The 27,479-nt window shown below is 32.5% G+C and overlaps 1 protein-coding gene and 1 long non-coding RNA gene across 2 annotated transcripts; both read left to right on the plus strand.

The window, feature by feature from the left end:
- The first annotated feature begins 10,670 nt into the window (after positions 1-10,670).
- Positions 10,671-15,715, plus strand: LOC127719186 (uncharacterized). Its single transcript, XM_052225207.1, has 4 exons — positions 10,671-10,933; positions 13,712-14,158; positions 14,839-14,954; positions 15,695-15,715. Exons 1-4 carry the CDS (start codon positions 10,678-10,680, stop codon positions 15,713-15,715), a joined length of 840 nt encoding a protein of 279 aa, XP_052081167.1. The 5' UTR covers positions 10,671-10,677.
- Positions 15,716-16,846: 1,131 nt separating this feature from the next.
- On the plus strand, positions 16,847-22,260 carry LOC127718620 (uncharacterized). Its single transcript, XR_007989937.1, has 4 exons — positions 16,847-18,055; positions 19,365-19,836; positions 20,161-20,216; positions 20,996-22,260. It is a non-coding gene; the product is annotated as an uncharacterized LOC127718620 (long non-coding RNA).
- The last annotated feature ends 5,219 nt before the right edge of the window (positions 22,261-27,479 follow it).

Below are 27,479 nucleotides of genomic sequence, written 5' to 3' on the forward strand. Positions count from 1 at the left end.
AGGTTATTTCTGATTGTTACGTTTTAACTGAATTTTGATACGCTTGGCGGATGAATCAAGTATAGCAGGAATCGCGTACCCTGTCGACGCGCCCGTTTCGCCCCTTTTGTTGTTTGTGCAAATCCAACAGTGTGTACTTAATTTGTCTCTTCATAATCGATATATGAGATGTGAACATTGGTACACTACAATAATTTCGTAATTTTGATTTTAAGTCATGTACACTAGTTAATAAGTTTCAGTAAAAATTAGATTAGATTGTTTTTATCTCATGCAATCGTCAATGACAGATTTTTGAACAGTATAAATAGATGGACAAAAAGTCTATCATTTATTTGTTTGTGTATTGTGCATTTTGCCTTCATTAATGCCATTCAAATCAAAACAGTTTGAAGATCAAATAGAATGCAAAGTCGAAGAGCATTGAAATAGTTATCACAGTATGTTGAGGCAATTTATGTCTGGTCTATTCATGGGATTAAGAAAAACGTAGTGTCTCGAATCGAATATATTCAAGATTTCAACGAAGTTAAAGAAAATGAAAAATATAAATATTGGCAATAGACTGAAAACCAACATATTTGAGCTGAATAGTCAATTTACCAAAATTGAAAAATGGGCGGTAGTTGCAGTAAAACAGATACATGACCTAGATACATGTATAAAACATATATAATGAAAGTAGTATATGTGTTACAGGGATATTATCAACCGTACGTTATTTTGTGTTATAAAAGTGAAATTAGCTTTACAATGCTTCTGTTACAAAATATAGAACAAACCGTTTTTATGTACATCAAAACATCTAAGTGCAAATACAAAAGGATCCATACATTAAACCTTAATACATCTTAGACAATTGAAGAAACAATGCATTTTTAAACAATCATATTTTGAGAGTAGTCCAGGTTTGATCGAGTGAATAAAGCAAATGTGTATGAGTTCATATGTTGTATGGTAGTGCATTAACTTTTGAAAAATAATAAAAAGATTTAAATAATGGTTTTTTTAAACACTAACGAAAAACATTTAATAATTAAGATTATGCTGTATTTACTCATTTTAAAAACCATGTTTGTATGTACGTATTGTTTTGTGTCACATATTTTATCTATCCCATCGAACTAGAGATAAAGGATACAACAGATACAGTTAAGTCTGCCTCATATCTTGACTTACATCTAGAAATTGACAATGAGGGTCGGTTGAAAACAAAACTTTACGACAAAGGAGATGATTTCAGCTTCCCAATTGTGAACTTTCCATTTCTATGTAGCAACATTCCAGTAGCGCCTGCATACGGAGTATATATCTCCCAATTGATACGATATTCCCGGGCTTGTGTTTCCTATCATGATTTCCTTGATAGAGGATTGCTGCTCACAAGGAAGCTATTAAACCAAGAGTTCCAAATGGTGAAGTTGAAATCATCCCTTCGTAAATTTTACGGACGCAATCACGAGTTGGTTGACCGTATGGAATAACCGTTTCACAGATGATATCGGATATGTTCCTTATGTCGTAACTACAATGCCCTTCCCTTTTCACGAATGTGACTTACCGAATTAGACTATTTACCGGATGTGTAATAACATAAGCAACACGACGAGTGCCACATGTGGAGCAGGATCTGCTTACCCTTCCGGAGCACCTGAGATCACCCCCAGTTTTTGGTGGGGTTCGTGTTGCTTAGTCTTTAGTTTTCTATGTTGTGTCATCTGTACTATTATTTGTCTGTTTGTCTTTTTATTTTTGGCCATGGAGTTGTCAGTTTGTTTTCGATCTATGAGTTTGACTGTCCCTCTGGTATCTTTCGTCCCTCTTTTTTAAGACAAACCTCAACGAATAAAACTACTACACTTCCGAAATAATTACTATTTCATTCCATCTAAAACAATTAAACTCGTGCAAACCTTGTCTACACTATAAACATTGTAAACCGAAATTTAAAAAAAATAGGAACCATTGGTAAATTTCGTAAGTTAATGTTAATGTTTACACGAATAGCAAATACACACTAGTACTTTCTTAATTAGAAATTGCATTTAGCTCGTAAAGGTGTAATGCCACCTTTGATTTTCCCTTCTTCGTCTTTGTTAAATTTGCACTTTTCAAAAAATTGAGAAGAATTTATCTGTTTCAAATAAATAAATACCTCACATCAGTAAAGTTTTATCCTGGCCAGTACTATTGACAACATTTCATCCAACCAGACAAGAATTCAATGCATACAAGAAAATAACCATCACTGGAAGTTAACCAATCAAATTTTCACCTGAGGCTCTTTTTTTATACCTATGCACAAGCTTAAGTATCCATGTAACCTCAAGTTTCCGAAACATTCTATAGAAACACCAAATAAAAGAAAGTGGTGCTTTGAAACACCCAAGATGTATGTTTACGAACCCGAAATGTTTTACTGCAATGAAATGTAGAATTAATATCTACAACTGTCAAATTATATGGAATATATTTTTTCGATCCTTTTTCATATGCAACAGGATGTGATCTACTATAATTTGATTGTATTACACATATAATAAGTTACGATAAGTTATGTCTATGTACTTGTACATGTTATAGATGAAAATTGTACGTTTTGAACATGTTGAAGTATTCGAGAATTGTTTAACGAAAAAAAAACACATATTTTTGAGTTTTTCTTGTTTGGAATATTATAAAACACCAATTCACTGCATACATATATGTCGATTCAAAATCATGTTGTTGATATGTGGAATATTTAGAAAATCTTATGCGGAAATACATCATTTTTTTATATTTACATTCATTAAAAACTAGAAATTTTAATATAGAATAAATAACTTGTATGTAGGTTTTTAATTCATCAAAAACTAACATCAGTTTTCCGAACAAATGAAAATTTATAATTCTCTCGCAAATGTCTTATTCCTATTTTTAAACTCTTTGGACATTGCTTCGCTTTACACATTTTACACCGTTTCAGGAATTATGCAAGGAAGATTACTTCATCTTGCATATTGGTAACAATGATCAATCGTGTCTACATTTTATTCGCCTCCTAGAACAAGAGGGTTATAACTGCTGCAGTAACTTAATTACAGACCCAACAGAATGCCCGGCTGATCAGGTTGGTGATATGATCCACAATTCAAGAAATTACATCATCTGGATTTCGTCAGAAAATGATAAAGACAATGAGTGGTCTATATTATTTGAAAGGGATGTTCAATGGGCTGCTATTAACAGACATGGATATTTCCTACCGTTCATATTTCGTCTTAATAATTGCCCAGTGCCAGAAAATTTCACAAAATATGAAAAATATGAGACCTATGAACTATCAACCGATTTTCCATCCAAAATGGCAGAAATACTTGAATATTTGAAGAGGAGTCCGACGAAAGGTATATTATATTTATACATTTGGGTGCAGACCAATCATTACATAAAGTAAATGCACGTTACATTGTAACGCCGCGTGCACATATTTCGTTAGTTAACGGGCGTTTACTATAATTACGTTAACGACGTCAAAATGGAAATTTCTATTGTCTACCTGAGTAAATGCGCGTTTACTCTGTGTCCGTTTAGTTAGTTGTACCACTCTGAGGAGCCAACACATTCTACAATTAAATTTTTTCTTAGCCTGAATTTTGGGTTTATGAGACTGTAAAAAATAATTGGTGAAGAAAAAAATCTTATGGTGGTACATTTCTTTTTTTTTTCTACGGCCCTTTGAAAGTACCCAGTTTTGATGATTTTTCTATTTTTCATCAATTTTACCCATTTTTGGGCGATGATCGTGAAAAATTCATAGTTCCATAATAAACCTTTTTTCATACTTTTATTAAATATGAAGTAGATCATTCTGTATAAAATTTAACAAAAAAAAATATAGGTAGGTGTTAATATAAGAAAGCTATTTCATATTTTGATGCTTTTTTTGTGTCAAATTTACAATTCTGTCAATTTTGTAAATATGTGACTTTTTATCTGTTTTTTTTTCAGTAGAAAATGTATAATAATTTAACTTCTTTGTTATAAATGATTAAAAAATACATATCTAAGAAATTTAGGAAGAAAAAAAGTGATATGGGATGTACATGTTTCAGGTAAAATCATTTTGTGTGCTCCTCACCAATTTCTCAAAATGTTGGCTAAAAAAACTGACTTGCTTGGTAATAATGTTTGAAAAATTTATTACTCAAACTCTACTGATTGTAAATACACAATTGTTTCACAGAGTTAAGTTTGATTATTACATTTTTTTAAAATTCATTGCTTTTTACATTTGTATCACATGTATCACATGTTTTGGAAATAATTCTAGAACGAGATTTCAAAGAGACTGAAACGTCAGAAAAATACATCCTTAAAGGTAAACGGGCGTTTACTACAGATTTCACAAGATTATTTTTACGTGCACTTCAGAGTAAACGGGTGTTTACCTTTCACTTTAACTAATTGTGTTAATTATAAATGTTTAAATAATCTTCGTATACATATGCTTATTGTACGTTTTTTTTTTTTAATTTTGCTACAATGACTTATCTTATTTTTTTTATTTTTATAAGTGTATGCGTTTAAAACCGTAACAAATCAAAACACACTTTTAATTCAAAGTATCAGCTATTTTTGATTGCCATAACATTAATAACATTAAATAGCGGAAAATGGGCAGTAGGTCATTCTGATATACATTATCATATGATATCCTAGGTCAGTGTATCCAAGATACGTTAACGCGCGTTTACTACAAACAGTAAACTTGCATTTACATTTTACAAACAAAGACGACGCGGCTGTTTTCACATTAACGCGGGGTTAAACGCAAAAAAAAAACGCCCGTTTACTCTTTACAAAATTAGAAGACGCGCCGTTTTTGCGTAAAGGAACGCAGAAGTAAACGCTCGTTTATTTTTTTTTTATCTAGTTAAATTTTAGAGTTAACGCAGATTTAACGCGGCGCTTACATGAAGTACATGTTAGTAAACGCCGCGTTAAGTTTTCCGCCCGTTTAAATGTAGTGTTTGTTCTGCACCCAACTGTATATGTCAAACAAATGTATTTTCAACTTTCATTAATATGCTTAATGCGATCTCTTTATTGTGTCTTAAGCTCTGCTTGTTTAACCTGTTAGAAAATATTTTTTTAAGGAATCTCATTCGGAAAGTTGTTTTAATTCACAGAAGGGTCTTGGATTTTCGTCGGAGTTTCAGTTTTTTTTTTTTTGTGATTTTCCTTTTTGCATCATAGTACAGCTCGAGAACAAACTATAAGCCAACAGTTTTCGCTTCCATTGAACTTTGTGTATTGTACCTGAACAACACACTCAATTATTTTTACAAACTTCTAATACAGTAATTGCATGTTCATATGTGACCTTTGAGGATTTAACAAAGCAGCTTAATACATATAAATAACATTAAATTTAGAAACATTACTCCAAGGTATTATATAACAAAATAAAAACAGCGGCCGTTTTCCTATTTTGCTTTTTGTTTTTAAATCCATTCCATTTCATCGCTAAAATGTTATCTTATGATATTAGGTCCGGTGACAAACTTATCGTACGATGTCTTCAAATAGAAACCCTAATGTGGACTCAAACTGTGCGCATCTTCTTGTTGACCTCTTCTAATTTCCATATGAGTCAGAGTTCCTACAGACACAAAACAAGAAGAAAAAAGAAACAAGAACATTTAATTTCACATTCAAATGTATTGATTATGTTCTTTCCATTAACAATCCAAACTTTATTGTTGGGTTCCATTAATGTTTCCTCCAGAACTATTAATTTTAGAAACAACAGACACGCTTTAGTCTGCCTCATTTTCAGACTTATACCTCGAACTTTGTATAAGCGGTCATCTCATTACCAGAATCAAAACAAACGAGACGAAATATCAACTTCCTCCACCCCAGTAGCAATATACCAACTTCACCTGCATATGAATATACTTTCCCCAAATTTTTCGGTATTTATGAGCTTGCTACGTACTTGGACCTTGTAAAACGTCACCAGTGTCTGCGCTGAAAATGGATGTACCAGGGGTATATCAAAGAACGTCTTGTACTTTTTCTACAAAAGCTCATCTGAAGATACTCAAACCTTGTTGATAAATAAGTCTGTATTAACTTCACAAAGGAGGGGCGAACGATACCAGAGGGACATTCAAACTCATGGTTCAAAAATAAACTGACAACGCCATGACTAAAAAAGAAAAAGATAAACTCACAAACAATAGTAAAAAAAAACACAACATATAAAATAACGACTAAGCAACACAAACTTCACCAAAAACTGGAAGTGATCTTAGGTGCTCCAGAAGGGTAAGCAGAATATGCTCCACATGTCGCACCCGTCGTGTTGCGCATGTTATTACAAACCCGGTAATTAGTCTAATTCGGTAGGTCAAATACGTGCAAAGGGAACGTGATTGTAGTAACGACATAAAAAACATATCCGATATTATCCGTGATATCAAAAATACACGATTGTCTTGAAGTATAGGTTATAAATACTGACATTGTTCATCTTCTTCATATAGTATTATTTTATTTGTATTTGAAAATTTTATATTTAATGTTTAGTACATTTTGGCAATATCATTACATATACATCCCGTCATTGGTTATAGTTCTATGGTAAATTTGTGTATTCTTGTCTTTCGTTTTTGCTAATGTGCTTTGTCTATATGCTTTTTTTTTGTTTTATGTGTTGACAACTTTGCTTTTTTTATAGCAAATAAGATGATAACACAATGTTGACAGCTGTACCCATATTTTTATAAGTCTATAAAATGTAGTTAGTAGTGTATTTCATTGTAGATATCTTTTGGGGATACAGCAGGTGCAATTTTTGAAATTGACATAGCTGTCTAAAATAAATGCACTACGAAATAACTGTTTGTCTGGGAACACTATCTGTTTTGTATTTGTCTTGTGTTACAAAAGCTAAATCTAAATTTTATCAGAAATATTTAACTGCATTTGTTATTGTGTTCATATCTGGGCATTGTATATCTGACTATGCGGTATGGGTTTTACTCATAGTTGAAAACCAGACTGTGATCTATATTTATAATTTTCTGATTGGTAATTATACCACATTCTTTTATATTTACTGCAGGGTGTGTCTCTCGTATTGTACGGACGCAGTATAATGTTTTCCCGAATTTGTAGTGTATTCCCTTATATTTTACAGTATGTTTTTGCTTGTTACATGGCTATCTACATATTCCATTTCTTTTACTATATTTTATCCCAATCTCCTTTAATTGTTATGCTTAGAACTATCGTATCCTTCTGTATCTGCTCTGTATTAGGTCCAGTGTCATAGTTATCATCGTTTGTTTTTTGTTGTCTTAAAATATAATCTCTAATACGGACAGTGTATAACCTGGCACATTTTATTTCTTTGTATTGTATGCATATACTAGTGTGTAGGAGGTAAAAATACATGAATTCAAAATTTGGAGTCGGAATTTTTCGCCGAAGTAATGATCTGGTCAAGTTAGAAAAGGTCAAAAGTTAGTTCCAAATGGTGAAGTTGAAATCATCCCTTCGTAAATTTTACGGACGCAATCACGAGTTGGTTGACCGTTATGGAATAACGGTTTCACAGATGATATCGGATATGTTCCTTATGTCGTAACTACAATACCCTTCCCTTTTCACGAATGTGACTTACCGAATTAGACTATTTACCTGATTTGTAATAACATAAGCAACACGACGAGTGCCACATGTGGAGCAGGATCTGCTTACCCTTCCGGAGCACCTGAGATCACCCCCAGTTTTTGGTGGGGTTCGTGTTGCTTAGTCTTTAGTTTTCTATGTTGTGTCATCTGTACTATTATTTGTCTGTTTGTCTTTTTATTTTTGGCCATGGAGTTGTCAGTTTGTTTTCGATCTATGAGTTTGACTGTCCCTCTGGTATCTTTCGTCCCTCTTTTAGTATGTCTAGATTTGAATCTGTCAAACTGTATTATACATCTGCTTTACATACGCTTATTCTGATTTTGAGTTACAGCCTATATACTTTCTTGATATTGATATAATTTATTCCAATAGTAGTACATTAAAAATGTACATATCTTGACGAGACAGGTGCGATCTACATTCCCTGTATTAAATAATATATTTTCTCGGAAAAGAGTTTGTGAAATGTCTGTTTTGTTTTACTAAGTAACGTCAATCTGTCGGGCTGTTAAATACACATTTTTTTTTACTGTTTTATACATTGTTGTAATTTTTTTTTTGGAGGGAGGTGGTTATAGCTGATGCAGTATGGCTTTTGTTTATTGTGGACGTACAATTGTTCTATGTCTTTGGTCTATGGTAGATAGTTGTCTGATTGGCAGATTTAGAACATCTTCTTTTATTTTTGTAAACTCATGGATTATGACAAGTGACAGTTGAATGTTCAGTAGTAACATTTATCATAAATATATTATTATATATGTTTCACCACAACACGTTGTTATTAATCCTAAATATAAAATTCATTAAAATTACCATATGTACTAAGTTTTAGTTTGTATTGACAAATTTCACTTTTTCAGAACGTTCGGTAGATTATATACACAAATTGATGTATACGTACGATGTCTACATAGCGGATTATGAAAATAATAGATATATACATACATTGTTAGAGGTATTTGAGAAATACCGGTACAGATCGTTCTACCATGATAGAGATGGATGCATAGGCGAAAACCTAACACATTCTATAGAAAGCAATATGCGTAAATCAAGATCATTAATCGTATTGTTTGACAATACCTTCTTCGATAATTGGACGGCAAAGATTGAAGTAGAAGAAGGAAAACAAATGAAACATGGGAATCAAAATTTCAAGCTCATTGTTTTAGAATTGATGCCCATACCCAACAAGCATTTATGCTATTTTGAATTATTCAGTCGCATAACCATACAGACCAATTATGAAGAAAGGGCATATCAACAAATTTTAAAGATTATTGCTGAACCAGGTAATGCGTGTTTGTATCGCTTGCAATGGAAGTCAAAGAGTATATAAGAATTAATTCTTTACTTTGATATAATTAATATGCAAAGAAAGTTTTAGAATAGTCACGGAACTGGGCTTGGTTTTCTTTTAAAAACGAATATTTAGACGCAGTCCGGGGGTAACGTTATTTTGCATAAATATTTTGTGTACCTTTGAAAAATTTTACGAACGAGTCCATAGCATTTTATGGAACCATTTGATTGTTTCATCCCCTATGTTCTGAAATGTATCTAATGAATGACTGTATTGTTTGTTGACAATGAAAGGTGAAATGTTTGGTGATAGAATTTATTTTTGTAAAAGCTTTGCTAAAATATTATGTTATTTAGCAAACAAGGACAGAAATGTTTCTAATACAGGTATTTAAAGACACTGAGCATATCTTTAGGGAATTTTTTTGATAATTTTGAATATTTGGCAGTTGATATTAATTTTTCGAACAGTACCAAATCTGGAACAATCGAGAAATGGGGCTTAGTATAAACCGTATTCTTTTCGTTTGTTTTTTTAAGTTTAATGGTGTTGAGGCATAAACGAAGCATATACTCATAAAATGACCACTTTTTTGGAATTTTGGGTCCTCAATGCTCTTGAACTTTGTACGTGATTGGCTTTATAACTTTTTTGATCTGAGCGTCACTGATGAGTCTTATGTAGACGAAACGCGCGTCTCGCGTATTAAATTATAATCCTGGTACCTTTGATAACTATTAATAAAAAGTCAACAAAACCATTTCTAGAACAGAACGTAGCTTTTTTTCAAGAGACATATAGTAACAGTGTTGTACTGAATTGCATGTTCAAAACTACGAATAAGCATCAGTCAAACAAGCAAATACAATTCCAGGGTGATGATTAAAAAAACAATCAACAAGCGCGCATACAAGATAACAGCATGACACATTTTATGTAAACGTAATGTTTATTATGGGTTTCACTTTCCCCGTGAACAGATGGTCTTAGACAACTTTTGACAAACGTGTTTGAACTTATTGTATATGATTCTATAACTTCGGTTCTTATTTTAGTTTTAAACTATTTTATTTTTAGACGTCTTTGATTATGCAAAGCGCCTGTTTCAATAAATACGTATAATCAATTTCTCCAAATTACCTAAGAAATATCAATGAACAAGAAATACTACAGCATTGTATGCACAGGGAAGAAGAAACACATAGCCTTAAAAATCATCTAAAATGGACTACAATCATTGCGCATTTACTTTCAGATTTGACTGAAGAGGACATAGAAGTTGAAAACTGTAGATTAAAGAATCTCAATGAACAAATAGGTACATGTCGTCATAGTTCCTTAATCGTGCTTATATATTCTATTGAACACCTTATCCACACCTATTTAAATACAACCTGTTGAATTTTGTCAGTGATTTTAACTGTCAAGAGAAGTTATAATGTTAATTCGAAAAATTACAATACCCTTAACTTTTAAATGGTCATTAAAAAACAAATCCATTGGGTTTGTAAATTGATCATGTTGATGTTTCGAATACATTTATTATGTTCACATCCGACTGTTAAATATCATGTTCATTTCCGAATAAATGGTAGACTATACTATGCTATTTATGCATGTAATATTCCTTTGAGTTTTGTTTGATATTTTATTTTGCATTAGCTATTGCTAGAGAAGTAAATATGCTGCCTCCACAAAAGTTATTTAGTGAATGCAGAAAAGGCATACATCTGTATAAAAGACTGGTAGAATCAACATCAGAGGAGATATATTTCATTCGAGTCGTCGTTCTTGGACAGGAAGGGGTTGGAAAGACCACTTTAGTCAGAAGACTTCTACAAGAAAACATATCTCAAGTGGAGAGCACAAATGGAATTGAAATAAATGTTGACAAATGTGGAATCTCTTTACACAATGGAAAATGGGAGTTTCAAAAAGGTACTAACACTGTTTTAAAGAAGGATGGCACAATATTATACTTACGACTACTGCAGCACATTTATGACGTTTAATTATTATAAATAATGTGCTTATTTGATTTACGAAATAAGGGGCATAATTTCAGTTCTGTATATACATGTAGGACCTGCAATTATGATTCTGACATGGTATTAATTGTAGCAAACAATATCTTATCAGTCTATCAGTCTAAGTAAGTATCATTAGCTAAGAAGTGTGTACTTCGCTGCTGACATCATTTAGAACAAACCTTCCTAAGATTGTCCGATATAAATGTAGAAATTATAAGAAACTTAGATTAAAATTCCCTCACTCAAAATTGACCATAGATAAATTAAGCTATTTTTTATGTCCTTTTTGGTTATATACATGTAGCTTGTCACGTGTTATAATGTATTCTCTTCTTTCCAGTTTTCGACTTTGAGCGTTCCTGATGTAGGTAAATCAAGAAAAACGCATCGAATGCATGCAATATATGACGGGTTGTTTTCCTCTTTTGGTCCTATATCATCAGCTGATAAGTCAGCACTTGGTACTGACGTTATTTATAACAAACCTTTCTAGAATTGTTATAAATTATGATATGATAAGAAAATAATGCTTTCCCCCCTTAGGCAAAGGTGACCTTGTATAAATTTGACTTTTTTATGTCTTTTTTGGGCATATAGCTTTTTAACTGTTGAGGCTATTATACATTTTTGTCTTACGTTTATCATGTTTATTAGGCTTTGAACGTTCTAGATGACAATAAATCAAGAAAAGCGATTATATCGCCTGAAAATCGAATCCTATTGTCTTCATATTTTAAATACGTTCCAAGGTACATGTTGTTATAGGAGGGTTAGATTACATCAAACAAGTTGTGCCTGTCCCAAGTCATAAACCTGTAATTCAGTGGTTGTCGTTTGTTGCTGTATATCAAATTTGGTTTTCATTCATTAGTTTGTACATGAATCTGGCCGTTTGTTTTTCTGTTGCAATTGTTTAAATTTGCTATTTCGTGATTTTTTATATAGCTGACTTTATAGTGGTATTAACATTGCAATCCTTTGGCTGCAAGGAACCTTCAGAAATTTGTTTATCGCTTCCGTTTATCTTTATTTATTTTGTTTTTCTCTTTTAAATGTACATACGCTGTGTGTGTCTTCTCTAGAGTTGTCATGGTAACGATCTCTGCATACTAATAAAGTTGTTTGCAAACAATCAATAGCAGTGCGTCTTTCAAGATAATAATAAAATAGATATTTTTTTTTTAAAAAGGAAATGTATGCTTGGTTGGTTCCTTGTGTCAGACGCATGAAATCTTTTTAGTATAGTTTTAATTTTTGACCGGAAAGTTGGTGAACTGGGGTTATGTTAATAAAAGGTTCATTGGAAGATTCCAAGACCTTCTTGATCAAGATTCCGAATAAAACTCACGAATAATACATAATGTCTTGAAGAATAGATCCTAGTTACCAATGTTGTTAAGTTTCGTAATAACGTGTTTGTTCTTTGTGTTGCCTTTGATTTTTTTAATCTAAACTAGATAGTTCATTTTCGGTAATATCTTTTAGTGATATCATTTTGCTGTGGTTAGGTATTTATGCATTCATGTTCTTAATGTGATAAAATGTCCTTTTAGTGTATTATATCTTATATTGTTGCTCATGGGTTTTGTCTTGAGAGTGTTGTTATGGTATTTTGGTATTATTCGTTGACAGGTTTGTTTGTTTTTATTATGATTACGATTATAAGCAAAATTGAGAGATGCTCTTCAAATTTTGACTGTTGTATCTTTTATGTCTGTTTGTTTTCCTTACAATTTTTTTGTTTTGTCAATATAATGAAAATATATGCGAAAGTCATACACATGACAGCTTTACCTAACAGAAAAGGCACCTTTAATTAACATTTTTCTGCATATAGAGAAGCCAGTACAAAGTCAGGACTACGACGGTAATTGCCAATTGTTTGCTGTGTTTGAGCATTTGATGAAGCCACATGCTAACGGGAACCTGTATTGACACTTCAGTATTTTTGTTATTTTTACTGTTTTTGTATAACCTTGATTTCTTTTATATAATTTGTACTGAATCAGCCAAGTGAATATTTTATCATGTTCAACTATACTGTTTGTACTATCAAAAACACACACCCTCACAATTTATTTCTTTTTGAAACTTTCATGTAAAAACAAATTACAATCCTGCCAAAAACATTGTTGTTATATAACAAAAGAAGACGTGCTATGATTACCAATGAGACAACTCTCCACAAGAGACCAAATGACACAGAAAATATCAACTTTAGGTCACAGTACGACCTTCAACAACGAGCTAAGCCAATACTGCATACTCAGCTATATAAGGCTCTAAACAATTCAAACGAGAAAACTATCGGCCTCATTTATGTAAAAAAAAAACGAAAAATATGTAACACTTCTTTATTGACCTCCTCTGTTGGAAAAGTCACTGGTCGATTTATTGGATTTTTAAACATGTTATACGATAACATGTCTGTATGAAACTCTTGGCAACATGGTTTTATGACCAACACTGTCACCTAGCAATAAGTTTAAGTTCGTGCGATAAACAAAGAAACCATACCATTAAAGACTTAAATGTACACATATGTCTATATAAGTACTGATATTCCCAGGTGGATGTATAATGATGTGTAAATATCATTTATCATATATTTAATAAGGTTTAATGATTTTTACAACTACTATATAATTGACTGCGATATTTAAGAATGTATCATTTTCTTTTAAAGATTTGTTTTCAACAAATGGCAATGCCATTCTGTTACGAAAATTGACCGAAATGAGGGGATATACAAAATTGAGGAACGAAATAACAAATGAGAAGATGGAAAAAGAAAAGAAAGTAGTGACCCAATTTAGAAATTTTGAAAGGTCAGTAAGGTCTTTTGTAGAATCTGAAAATGAACGAGTCAAAATTGAAGCGTGGAAACAAAGTTTACAAAATCTCAATGTAGACAACAGTTTTGACTACGGGAAGACCGCCATTATGTCAGTCTGGGACTTTGCTGGTCAACAAGAATATTATCCCACTCACCAATTATTCCTGTCCAAGAATTGCATCGTCCTATTAGTGAGCGATATTTCTAAAGGATTACATCAAAAGAGATCACAGGAAACGGTATTGTATGAGCGCAATCCAAACAGAAAACAAGAACAGATTTTATCAGATGTAAATGGTAATTTGTATAATGTATCTTTAAGTAATAATTAGTTTACTTTAATTCAGAATATAACATATGTCATACCATACATGATGGCTAGGGGATTACAAAAATGAAAATTGCTGAATTGATGTTTATCAACAGTTGAACTATTCCGAATACGAGGTCTGAGCCTATCGTAATTTCGGCTGTTTGCATAGAGTTTTATATTTTATCATATTTATAACATGTTACTCTGGCATGACATACCGTATAGCGGGTTATTTTCGCGGGGTGCAAATTTTCGCTTATTTTGGCGGATAGAACAAATAAGCGAAATTAAATTCCGCCAATTTAAAACTGCACATGCAAAGGTATTGATAAAAGTTTTAATTCGCCAAAATAATAACACCCAAAAAATTCGTATACCTTATTCAATTAAAATCGCGAAATTTTACACCCGCAAAAATAACCCGCTATACGGTATATTGAATAAAGGTGTACAGAAAAAAATATTGATTTACACTAAATCTTAAATTCGCTCTTGATTTCAAAACGTTTAAGTTGTTTATGTTTCTACTTAAAACCTAATATAGCAGTTCACAGTGAATAATGAAAATACAATGGGAAAATTACACTTATGAAATTTCACGAAGGTGCCGACACATTTTCAGCTATGATATATATAATCTTTCAATGTTTAAATTGTGTTGTAGATTACGTTCAATATTGGACAAATACAGTTCATTGTTATGGAGATGTATCAAGAAATGAGAATAATCTTCTAAACCCACCAATCATTCCAGTTGCCACACACATCGACAGCATACAGGTAAATTTGATGCGACTGTCATACAAGTGAGAGTTTTAGGTAGCTATAAAACCAGGTTCAATCCAACATTCTCTACATAAGAAAATACATGTACCCAGTCAGAAATATGACAGTTGCTATCCATTAGTTTGATGTGTTTGAGCTTTTGATTTCGCCATTTGATTAGGGACTTTCCGTTTTGAATTTTCCTCGGAGTTCAGTATTTCTGTAATTTTACTTTGTACATGCATTGGTCATAGTCTAGGCAGAATGTTAGTTCACTTAGAACGGAAAAAAGCTAAAAAAAAATAAAATATAATCTAATCTGAATGAAATACGAAACAAAACGGAGTATTTTGATTTCATTTGAGTTAATATGCATTGTTAATGATTTTCGTAAATTAAATGTGCTTTATTATTGCAATATCTACAATTGCTTTGATATAACGATTTACCTTAAAAGCAAGTTAAACCTATAGTTTTCTAATAAAAATTCCTGCAGTCAAAGTTAAATGTATTTTAGTTGATTTTCACTTGTTCCGTTGCATGATGACGTTAATTTAGTCAGTTTGTTACGTAAGTCCCCCTTTTTGAATTTGCCTGTGAGTTTGGTTATTTTATTTTACGTTTTTCTGTTTGATAAAATAGTGCATCCAAAATGTTATATGCAACTAACATTTATTTTACCTTGTAAGGTAAAACGCAGACAAGAAATAGATACATACATTAACAGTTTAAATAAATCATGTATGTGAATGCAGTGGCTATCTTTTGAAGTCTAGTTTTTTTATCAATAAATAATTTACCAGTAGTAATGTTTAAGAATAAGACATGAGGTTAATGTTTTTTGTGGAAAATGTTTTTTTTTTTTGGATGTCTATGAGATGAATGACGAGTTTGTTACCATTTGAAAATGACTTAGCTCAAACCCGTGTTAATGTTGATGCATCAATGACAACAACATTACTATCCACTCTTAAAACCAGGCGAATCTATACCCCAGGTTATACAGAAAAGGGAGTGACAATAAGTATAAATTATTCATTTATAGGCAAGGGATGATGTACATTGACTAGATAGGAAATGTGCCTTTTTGTTGAAAATTTACGTTCTTGCGTTCTACTGATGACGTCACAAACAGTAATCATTTTTTTATTTTCCACAGAAAATCAATGAAAATTTGTAAATTTTGCATTGATCATTGGACAGGAAACATAGAGCGCAAACGTCGACAAAAAAGTTCTTTGAACATAATGTTTGTAATGACATTTTGCATGTTTAACTTGAATATTTAGTTTGTCGACGCCTGCGCTCTATGTTTCCTGGTCCTTAATTTGGTTGAAATCGTCAAATTTCGGTAAATCTCTTATTTTGACCTATTTTGGATGTACAAATCAACGCTTTAGAATAAAACTTTGACACAAAATTTATATTTAACTTTCTCACATGTCTTTAAGACAATTTAAAACATATTTTATCTTGTACCATTAAATTTTATAATCAAGGCCAAATATGACCCTTACCGAACTTACTCCTTTCTGAATAAAGATTAGATGAATCCTTTCTCGATTGCAAACACAAAATTTTATTACAACGGATTATTTATTAATTGTCGAGTTTTGAACCACAAAAATAAATGGTCAATGAAAAAAAAATTGAGAATGGAAATTGGGAATACATCGAAGAAACAACAACTCGACCAAAGAGCAGATAACAGCCGAAGACCACCAATGGGTCTTGAAGTACACATTTTCTAAATGCTTGAATGCAGACTTAGGCAAAACCTCGAAATAAAATATCCGCGTTTATACAATGTTTTCTAAATCTAGGAAACTTTTAACAATGAAATGAAATGAATCCACACTACATTTTTCCTTAGGATAATATTTGTTTTCCCTAATTCAGCACATCAATGCAGAAGATTATATTGATGAGTACCAAGAAGCGTTACTTAAGTCATTGGGATCAGACAGACGGAAGGATCATTTTAGAAACTTTTTTGCTATATCGAACACACAATCATCGGAAGCCGAAGTTGAAAAATTACGTCAATATATATTCGCAATTGCAAAGCAACAGGAACACTGGGGCGTAAAGGTGCCAGTAAAATGGATACCTTTCGGGAATAAAATAGAGGAATTGCGATTAGAGGGGAAAACAGTGGTGACTGTCAATGACCTTTGGGGGATTAATAAATCTCTTCCGTCTCCTCTATCAACTAAGAAGGAGCTCATTTCATTCTTGGTATTACATCATGATATTGGAAATATTATATTTTTTGAAGATATAGGTGAAAGTGTGATAATATGTCCACAGTGGTTTGCTAATGCATTGCGTTGTATTGTTGGCGCAAAATGCTTCATAGCACCAAATTTGCATATTGATTGGGAACAGTACGAAAAGACTGGCTTCTTACAAAAAAAGTTGATAGAACATTTATTCAAAGAAACAGAGTCTTCCCTGTCTGAGTTCAAAGAACATATCTTTAACGTTATGGAGAAATATGACATTTTAGTTTGTGCAGATATTCTGGACCAGGAATATGACATGTATAACAATGATTTTAACTATCTCGTTCCGTGCATGGTTCGTACATCTGGATGGCATATAGTAAGTAACAAATTTATAAATTTTACTAAGTCTGCAATCATTTGCTTTGAATATGATTTTCTCCCGTCGATGTTTTTTTTCATGTGGTAGTATATTTCCTTCGCCGGTTCAAACTTACTAATGATTCCGACAATCCATCTGGCTATGTTGGTGAACTATACAGAGATGTGGCACTATTTGATATTGACGATACAGGATGCGAAAAAGTTCTTCTCTGTTCTCACAAAAACAGTATTCAAGCTCAAATATGGATATGGGGAATTGGAATGGAAAATACTGGAAGGATGATTCGATGTCTCCTTGAGGATGATATGTTTGTTATTCAAAGGAAATATGATGTAATGAAAGCGGTAGAAATAAAGATAAAATGCCCAGAAAGCACCTTGATCAGTAACAAAGGAGGAATAAACCTTGAGAGTCTTAGACCAGTTAGAGAATATTGGTGTAAAGAACATAACATTATACACGAGTGTCTGTTATTCAAGCAATATTGGATGCTGAATGTGATACTGGTAATTATCTTAAACCTTAATGTATCATTCTTTGCATTCCAAACCAAATTATGAATGCTATAATTCTACTAATGTCTGTCTAATCTATAGGCATTAACAATAAACGATGTGGATTCCGTTAACGTTTCTTACCATGAATTGAAATTAACAATACCATTGAATACTTAAAAAAAAAAAGACAAAAATGTCTTACCTTCTTTTACACACTTCCGGTCGATTTTAGTATTCGAAGATGTATGTAATACAAGTAACGGTACTAATAGCTTTTCACCAGTCTCCCATTTGACATAAATGAATATTCAGTGATGATCGAAGCCAGTATACGCAAACAAAGCATTTAATATATTTCTTTGAATACGTTGTTGTCCTTTATCATGTGTATCAAATTTAAGAAATACATCAGTCTGTTTTTCAGATATAAGTCTGCTATCGAGTTTCTTACCTTATAAATTATGTCAGAGTAATAAAGAGTAAAATCACAAAAATACCGAACTCAAAGGAAAATTCAAAGCGGAAAGACCCTATTCAAATGGCAAAATCAAAAGTTCGAACTCGTCAAACGAATGGCCAACAACTGTCATTTTCCTGATTTGGTACAGGTATTTTCTTAAGTAGAAAATGATGGATTAAACCTGTGAACAAAACAAACAAGACATAATATGTACAAATGTCAAAAACAGGTGTGCAGTAGTCAACATTGTGTTATTATCTTTATCACTACAAACATAAAACAAATATGTAAACAAACATTTACCATGTCACAATAACACAATGACGGGATGTATAAGAAAAGAGCCACATCGTATTAACAAATAAACACCAAAAAGCATATAGACACAGCAGATTAGCAAAAATTAAAGATAAAAATACAAAAACAAATTATAGAACAATAACACAATGACGGGATGTATAAGCACAGTGCCACGTCATAGGGGGTTCCATACAGCACTTTAAAAAAAACACACAATACAACTTGTGATTGGATACCTCTATATGCGAATAGTTTTCAGTAGTTTTACTTTATAGGGAGGTGCCAATAGCGTTCAGTACTTGATTCGTACTACTGTCAGATCTGGGTTAAGTCTTCATCTTAGATTAATATTTTATATGATATTGTTAAGAAATGAAGCATAGAAACAGTACACCTACAAATATTACTTTAAAACTCGGTGCATCCGAATCACTCTCCTACAAATGTAAGATAACTGCGAACTTTGAAAGCCATTGAGGTGTAAATACTTATTTAAACAGACGGTTTTGTATTAAGAAGGTGGTAATTTGTTGTCATATCAATATAATGTTTTTCAAGGATGACACCGTTTCAGAAGAAGAACAGAATTTCATACGTGTCAGCAAGGCATCGGTCGAAGTGCTGACAGACATGCTATATGATCTTACTTATGCAAGCGCATGTTCAATCACCAAACCCAGAAATGAATGTGACATCACTTATCTGTATGGCGAATTACGACGTCAAGGATTATGTCTTCCGTCACGTGGGAGATGGGGCGGAGATAATTGGCCATGTGAGCGAGTTGCTGTAAATGTTGGAGATGATATTGAAAGAATACGGCTGAACAGAAATAGGCTTCAACATACATCACACTTCGAAATGTCGATCTTCGAATTCACCGACAGATGGAAAAAGTTGATAGTCCTTGCGAAAAGGTTTGACGCTCGGCTGACACCTGCAACGTTTTACGAGGATAGGCTCATCCGGCTCAACCACTACCTGGGAAGAAAACGAGATTTTCAAAACTTCCAAACAAAAGAATCTAAAGGTACTTCAAGTTTGTAACTAAAATATTTCAGAGCTTTTGCAATTGTAGGATAGAATGGTACTCAAAGATACTCATTTTGAATTTCAATCAAATTATTTTACACATGAACCATTTGACTTCGTATGTTTTAGAATTAAACTCAAATATTTTATTTGATTATGAAGTACTTTCTTTTCAAGTTTAACATGTTTAATCTTTTCGTTAACGATAGAAGCAAATGATGTTTTTTTTTTATACTGGAAATATTAACAAATAGCGGAAAATAGAAGTTAGAGGTCCCCTTGTTTCCATAGATTTTGAGCAACCTTTGCATTTCAATTTTAGTGAAAGTTCTTAAACCATACAGGCGATGTACTCGAAACACTGTTTAGGCCTACAAGGTAAGCCATCATTATCAAATGTACATAGGCATAGACGACTCGGTACGTTCAATAATGTTTCCAATTTATTTATAAGTATTTTCTTTGTAAATTCTCCATAATATATTGCTGTTAGTACAATTTGTTACATGACATGTTTTTTACACAACGATATAAAGATAAAATATGTTGGAAAACATTCTTTAATAATTACTAGTGGATAATGCCTAATTTGCGAAACCAACTGCATACAGAACCTCGCTAGTTCGTACACTTAAAGATAAAAAAAAACATCCTTTCTCGAAGCGTCAGATACGCCTCATTTGATCTTATTTCGATGAACTTTTATCCAGAAAGTTTAACATAAAGAAAATTAAAAGACTAGGTTGTATAAAAAGTAAAGTCACAAAAATACTGAAATTCGAGGAAAATTCAAAACGGAAAGTCCCTATTCAAATGGCAAAATTAAATGGTAAAACACATCAAACGAATGGACAACAACTGTCATATTCCTGACTTGGTACAGGCATTTTCAAATGAAGTAAATGGTGAATTGAAACTAGTTTTATAGCACTAAACCTCTCACTTGTACAACAGTCGCATCAAATTCCATTATATTGACAACGATGCGTGAAAAAACTGTCACAAATAGGAGTACAACAACAACACGAACCCAACCAAAAACTGAGGGTGATTTCGATCCATTACAAAAAAATTACAATAGGATCATGACATTTTCAAAGCAAAAGAACATGTTTTTGTATTAAAATTTTGCGTTTTTATATTTTTTTGTGGAGAAGGTCAAATCACGGCAGCATTATATAAACCAGACAGCTGTTGTGTGTTACTAGGTCACCTAGGATAAAGGAGTTTAAATGTTTGCTCCAGAAGAGAGCCAACCATGCACTTGTCAATTTGAATTGGTTGTCACCATCTCACCTCAAAGCACGAGAGAAGTAGGAGCAAAGACTGTTCTAAATGATATATCTGAGAAATGGTAAATTAATGTAGACTGTTACTGTGCGAAAGGGGTTGTAAGATCAACGTGTACTACAAAGCATGGATCATATTCATATATCATAAAAATTTACGTTATTAACATTTATTTGACATGTCACTTGACAAGCACACATCATTAGTAGAAGCAGCGTCAGCGCTTAAAGCAAGAATAATATAAATTATTCCAATTGTATAGATAGTGTGTTTAAAAGTTTTGTTATAAGTTCAAAGCTTTTTTTATCAATACATTTGTATACAGACAGTCTGACGCGTCCTTTTTTCATTGCCCTTAAGGTAATACGTAATGTTTGTAGACAGTGCGGCCAGTATGTGTGTTGTTACTTTAGAAGTTTCATTTCATGCATCTATGTACAAATGTATGTAGACAATCTGTCGAGTAGCCTTTTTAATACTTTAAATAATGCAATCAATGTATGTAGACAGTGTGTCAGTTAGCTCTGTCATAATTCTAAAGGATTTTTAAAATACATGTACGTAGACACTGAGTCATGTAGCGTTAATCATTATTTGAAAGTTAAAATCCATGTATGTAGATAATGTGTCCAGTGATGTTTTCCTTACTTTAAATTGTTATTTTATGTATTGAGGCAGTGTATCCAGTGACTTTGTCGTTATTTTAAGTTTGTTATCCAGTATGAACATAGTGTGTCATATATAGCTGTGTCATTATTGCAAAGATTGTAACTTATGTATGAAGCCAGTGTGTCAAGTATCTTTTTTTTTTTATTTCAAGTGTATAATATATATATGTTATGTAAATAGTGGGTCCAGTACCTTTGTCGTTACTATAAGTAGGTAGTTCGTGAATGTAGACAGTGTGTCAAATAGCCGTGACATTACTTGTATTTTTAAACATCTGTGTGTCAAGTAACTGCAATGGTGATACTCCATCAATGTAAACAGTGTGTCAAATAGTGTACTCGTGTATGTATACATAATGTATAAAAGGTTTGTTTTAACATTTACGGTTTTATTCAATGATTGTAGATTGTGTGTTAATTATGGCATGGTATTGGTTGCAAAAAATAAATATTTTTCATTTATATGCAATATTTTTAATTTAATTGGTATATTTCTTCATTTAAATGCAATATTTTTTTATTTGAATGGTATATTTTTTCATTTAAATGCAATATTTGTTATTCAAATGGTATAATTTGTAATTCAAATGCAATATTTTTTATTTGAATGGTATATTTTTTTTCATTTAAATGCAATATATTTATTCAAATGGTATAATTTGACATTCAAATGCAATATTTTTTATTCAATTTGTATAGTAGTTTTTTTATTTATATGCAATAATTGCATTATGGGAAATTTTTGACGTAACAAGGTCAAATTTGCAACAACGTTTGTGATTGGTCGGTAATTGTTTGGTTTTCTCCCCTTTCTTTCTAAACATGAATGACCAAGAATTAAATAAACGCGTCGGAATATCGCCCCTCTAACTAAATTTGGCGTTCATGCGAGTTTCGTGCACTGGCTGTTAATGCCAATAATAATTATTAATTTGACAAGTAATAATAATTAATTTGACACATTACTTGTTCATGGATAGAAAGAGATGCCTGCGTGCATGGCAAAAACGCCTCAAATGAAAACCCTTTCTGAAGAAACTCCCCTCAGTCTACACATTGAAATAAAAAAAAAAAACAGCTAGCCCCCCCTCTCCAACCCCTTCCCCCCTTCCCCCCCTTTTTTCGCCCTCTAAGTCCAGATACATGTAATCATGACGTTCTCTGATGCTATATCATTTTTTACTTTTCTTGATCCTCAGGGACGTTGCAGGAAGGCAAACATAAAAAAGAATAAAAAGCCTTTCAGGACGTTATAATTATTTGGACTAAGCCCTGTCATTTTTGCTACATGTAGAAAAAAAAATCACCTAATTACGACAGCAGAACCAGAGACCCACAAGAAGAGACCTGAGCTGTGATACTCCGGAACTCATTCTTTAATAAAGACAATTCGGGATAAATTGGAACCAGTTACTAACCCATGTTACAACAATAGTCCTATGACATAGGACGTACACTGTATAAGGCGTGAACTTCATATTTTGGACTATCTATAATATGTGCTCTCATGTCATATGCTCAAATCATTTTACATTTATGATTCGTTGCTGAGCTTTTTTTACTGTTCCCATCTCCGAATCCCTTAAATAGATTTTTTTTTCAAGCCCCACAGTAGTTCAATAATTACTATATGTCTTTGCATAAATAAGTATGAAGGGCATATTTCAAAACATATTTTTTCTTCAGGACTTTTAATTGATTTACTTTTCAATACTGCATTTGGAAAAGAGGGGGGGGGGGGGGGGGGGGGGGGGGGGGGGGCTACAAGTTTATTTTGTGACACAGTATATAATATAATTAGATACAAATCTCTAATGATTTGTATCCAACAAATTATAGAATTGTACGTTTAGATATTATCTAGACCCGTACAAAATGTATATAATAAGATACATCATTTAACAGGGGCGGATCCAGAACCTCTGTGTCTAGGGTGGGGGGGGGGGGGGGGGGGAGGTCAGATTTAGATATTTGTATAGAGATGTATATATGCGAGTATTGGCATTAATGGTGTTATGGTGTGTGTGTGTGTGTGAGGGGAGGGGGAGGGTGTTCAGATCAAAGATCGTTTCTATAATTCTATATCTTTTAGTTTTTACCATTTCACTCTTTTCTTTATCCTTTTATCTTTATCATATTTGTCCTAAACATGCGTGAAATATTTGCCACTGGACATAAGGCAACCAAAAAACAATCAACGTATTCTTCATATTTCATCATTTTTGTATATGTTATCTATAGGTTTGGTCCCGCCCCTTATCTATTTTTTGCACATTATTCTCTCTATGTAAACCCAATTCCTGTCCTGATAAATGGTGACTCATGCATAGCATCATATGTGGTTATTAAAACAAGAAACATATTCATATTATAATAATTTACTGTATGCTTTGACTTATAGATAGATGTCATTAGTCCCAGATCATGTAATAAAGTAGGTCCTATAAAAGTATAATAGCATTTTAATGATGATTATATATATGTATATATATTTAACAATGCCAATTTGTGGAAAAAGGGTAGGGGCAAGGCGTTTTTAAAACATATTAATAGGGCGCGTTTGTTTGTTCTTCGGTAGCGAGCCAGAAGAAGTCCATTTCTGTTTTTTTTGCTTTTTTTATAGGCTGTTTAGACGGCAGAGGCACATAACAAATATGGCGTCGTTTAGTCTAAATGACATTAATAAATTTATGAATGCAGATATATTAGAATGTGAGCTGTGTTAAGAACGTGTTTATGGTATGCCAGCCTTAGTAGGACATCTCTGTAGGACGATAAGCTGGATAAATATAAGAACTACACGGACAATAACAGTTAAGGGACTATTATTTGATATTCCAGGGATGGGATTTTGATTGATTGGTGTTTAACGCTACTTTCAACACTATTGGGTTATACCGTGGTGGTCAGTTTAATTTATAGATGAAGGATGGGGACGGGAAGAGAGGGCATTATTATTCATTTTAATCTGTCGCATATCAAACCTATTTTTGAGCTCTTATACCAGGCAACCATATTCATATATGAAATCCTTCTGTCCCCCACCCCAACAAATGAATAAATATCAAATGGTTTTCCTCTTATTTTACACAAGTTTAAATTGGTTGATTGTTTGTTGCTAATTTTTAACGCCCAGTTACAAATATTTCATGCTTGTTCAGGAAAACACGAGTTTAGAAGTCAGGTATTTAATATAAAAACGAAGAGATGGGATACGATTGCTAATAAGGTAACTATCCACCGGAGTTCAAATATGAAGTGGATGTAAGCAATTATAGACAATCGTAATGCCTTTAACAATGACAAAAACATATTACTGTAAAGTCGTCTTTAAAAAGCCCGACATGAAAAATGTGAACAATTTAAAAGAAAAACTAAAGGCCTAAATATACATAACAAAACAATTTACAAAATATCAAATATGAGTCGAGACATGAACCAACGACAACCACTAAACTACAGGCTTCTGACCTGGGACAGGCAAATAAAGAATATGGCAGGGTTAATATAAAACGAAGATGTGGTATGATTGCATATGAGACAACTCTCCAAATTACACAGAAATCAACAGCTATAAGTCACCGTACGGCCTTCGACAATAAGCAAAGCCTACACCGCATAGTCAGCTATTAAAGGCCCCGAAATCACAAATGTAAAACAATGCAAACGAGAAAACTAACGGCCGAATTAATGTACAATAAAATGAACGAAACACAAATATGTATAACACAGCGACAAACGGCAAACACTGAATTACAGGCTCCTGACTTGGGACAAGCACATACATACAGAATGTGGCGGGGTTAAACATGTTAGCGGGATCCCAATCCTCCCCCTAACCTGGGACAGTAGTGTAACAGTACAACAACATGTTTGTGAGCACTCAACCCATCCCGAAGCTCTGACAGTGGTGTAACAGTCCAATAAAAGAACAACCTGCACTAATCAGTTGCAATTAGATTAACTCAAAAGATCGGTAGGAGACACACAAAAAAAACCCTAATATTAAGACAATAGACACAAAGCACCGACATAAGAGTATTTGCAATTACTGGAAGTTTGCTCAAAGCTAATTACAACTAGTACTGAAATAAATCTTGTTCTCCCAGACTGAGGTATCAATCAGTACACAACGCGCGGCAAAGGATTTATTAAAAAAAAGAAAACAGTCTGAGAAACGTCTGGTTTACGTTGTATATAGATATAAGAAGATGTGGTATGAGTGCCAATGAGACAACTCTCCATCCAAGTCATAATTTGTACATGTAAACCATTATAGGTCAAAGTGCGGTCTTCAACACGTAGTCTTTGCTCACACCGAACAACAAGATATAGTGGGCCCCAAAAAATGACTAGTGTAAAACCATTCTAATGGGAAAACCGAAACGTTATACATGCATATAGATCCATAAATAATGAAAGTTTTTGAAAAGTGGTGGTACGAACGTTTTGACCATCGAAAGTTTGAAATAGAAATAATAGTTAGGACCAGAAGATTTTAACAGCCAGTGCAGAACTCGCACGAACTTTAGCTTTAGTTAGAGGGGCGATATTCTGACGCGTTTTTTAATTCTTGGTCACTCATGTTTAGAAAGAAAGGGGAGACATTTAAACAATTACAGACCAATCACAAACGCTGTTGCAAATTTGTCCTTATGACGCCAAAGAATTTCCCATAATGCAATTATTGCATATAAATAAAAAACTACTTTACCAATGGAATAAAAAATATTACATTTGAATGACAAATTATACCATTTGAAGAAAAAATATTGCATTTAAATGAAAAAATATTGCATTTAAATGAAAAAATATTGCATTTAATTGAAAAAATATACCATTCAAATAAAAAAAAATGCATTTGAATGACAAATTACACCATTTGAATAAAAAATATTGCATTCAAATGAAAAATTATACCATTCAAATAAAAAAATATTGCATTTTAATCTCGCTTGGCGTGCGAGAGGTACCGGGATCGTTTCCCGGGTCCTCCACCATTCTATTGTGACAATTGTTATCGTGTTTTGTAATCCTTGCTAAAGTATTGACGTTTTTCTCAATAAGGGGGAAACAAACTCACAATCAATTGGTAGATAGGCCGGAATCAGCAACAGGAAAAGCTAGAATAAGTGTTCGAAAATTTTAATGAAGAATAAAGTTAAAACATTACAATATTAGATAATATTTTACACATTGTTTTTCCAAAGTATTTGTAAATTGAAACATTTATAAAAATGAAACATACATTTTTAATAGTTCTTAATATAATAAAACAGTTATAATGAATACAGTACTTATGATCTAAAAACTTTCTTAAAATGAAAAATAAATAAATTAAACTTTTAGAAATTATCTTAAGACTAAATAGTTTATTTCAAATTATTTCAAACTTACCTAGAATACAATAATTGTTCGAATTGAACACAAATTGTAAACCTAGGCTTTTATAGTCTTTATTGTAATTACTGATTATCCAATTATCTTTGATGTCACGACCACTACTGATAAAATTCTGAATTATAGACGAAACGAACAGATGTATACGATTATTGTTTAATTATATCTAATCTTGTGTGTCCAATACTTGACCATCACGTACCCATAAACTAATGTAGCATCTGCCATTTGTCCCCAAATACATAATCAAATTTTCATTATGATATAAATTGTCACAAATTTG

This window comes from Mytilus californianus, unplaced genomic scaffold (assembly GCF_021869535.1).
Source record: "Mytilus californianus isolate M0D057914Y unplaced genomic scaffold, xbMytCali1.0.p SCAF_10, whole genome shotgun sequence".
NCBI classification, from domain to species: domain Eukaryota; kingdom Metazoa; phylum Mollusca; class Bivalvia; order Mytilida; family Mytilidae; genus Mytilus; species Mytilus californianus.

Bases quoted from the DNA above. Each gene is read 5' to 3' on its own strand.
- LOC127719186 (XM_052225207.1), top strand. From the start codon at position 10,678: ATGCTGCCTCCACAAAAGTTATTTAGTGAATGCAGAAAAGGCATACAT. The intron at 10,934-13,711 runs GTACTAACACTG...TTTCTTTTAAAG, and splicing joins AAAATGGGAGTTTCAAAAAG to ATTTGTTTTCAACAAATGGC. The intron at 14,159-14,838 runs GTAATTTGTATA...ATTGTGTTGTAG, and splicing joins GATTTTATCAGATGTAAATG to ATTACGTTCAATATTGGACA.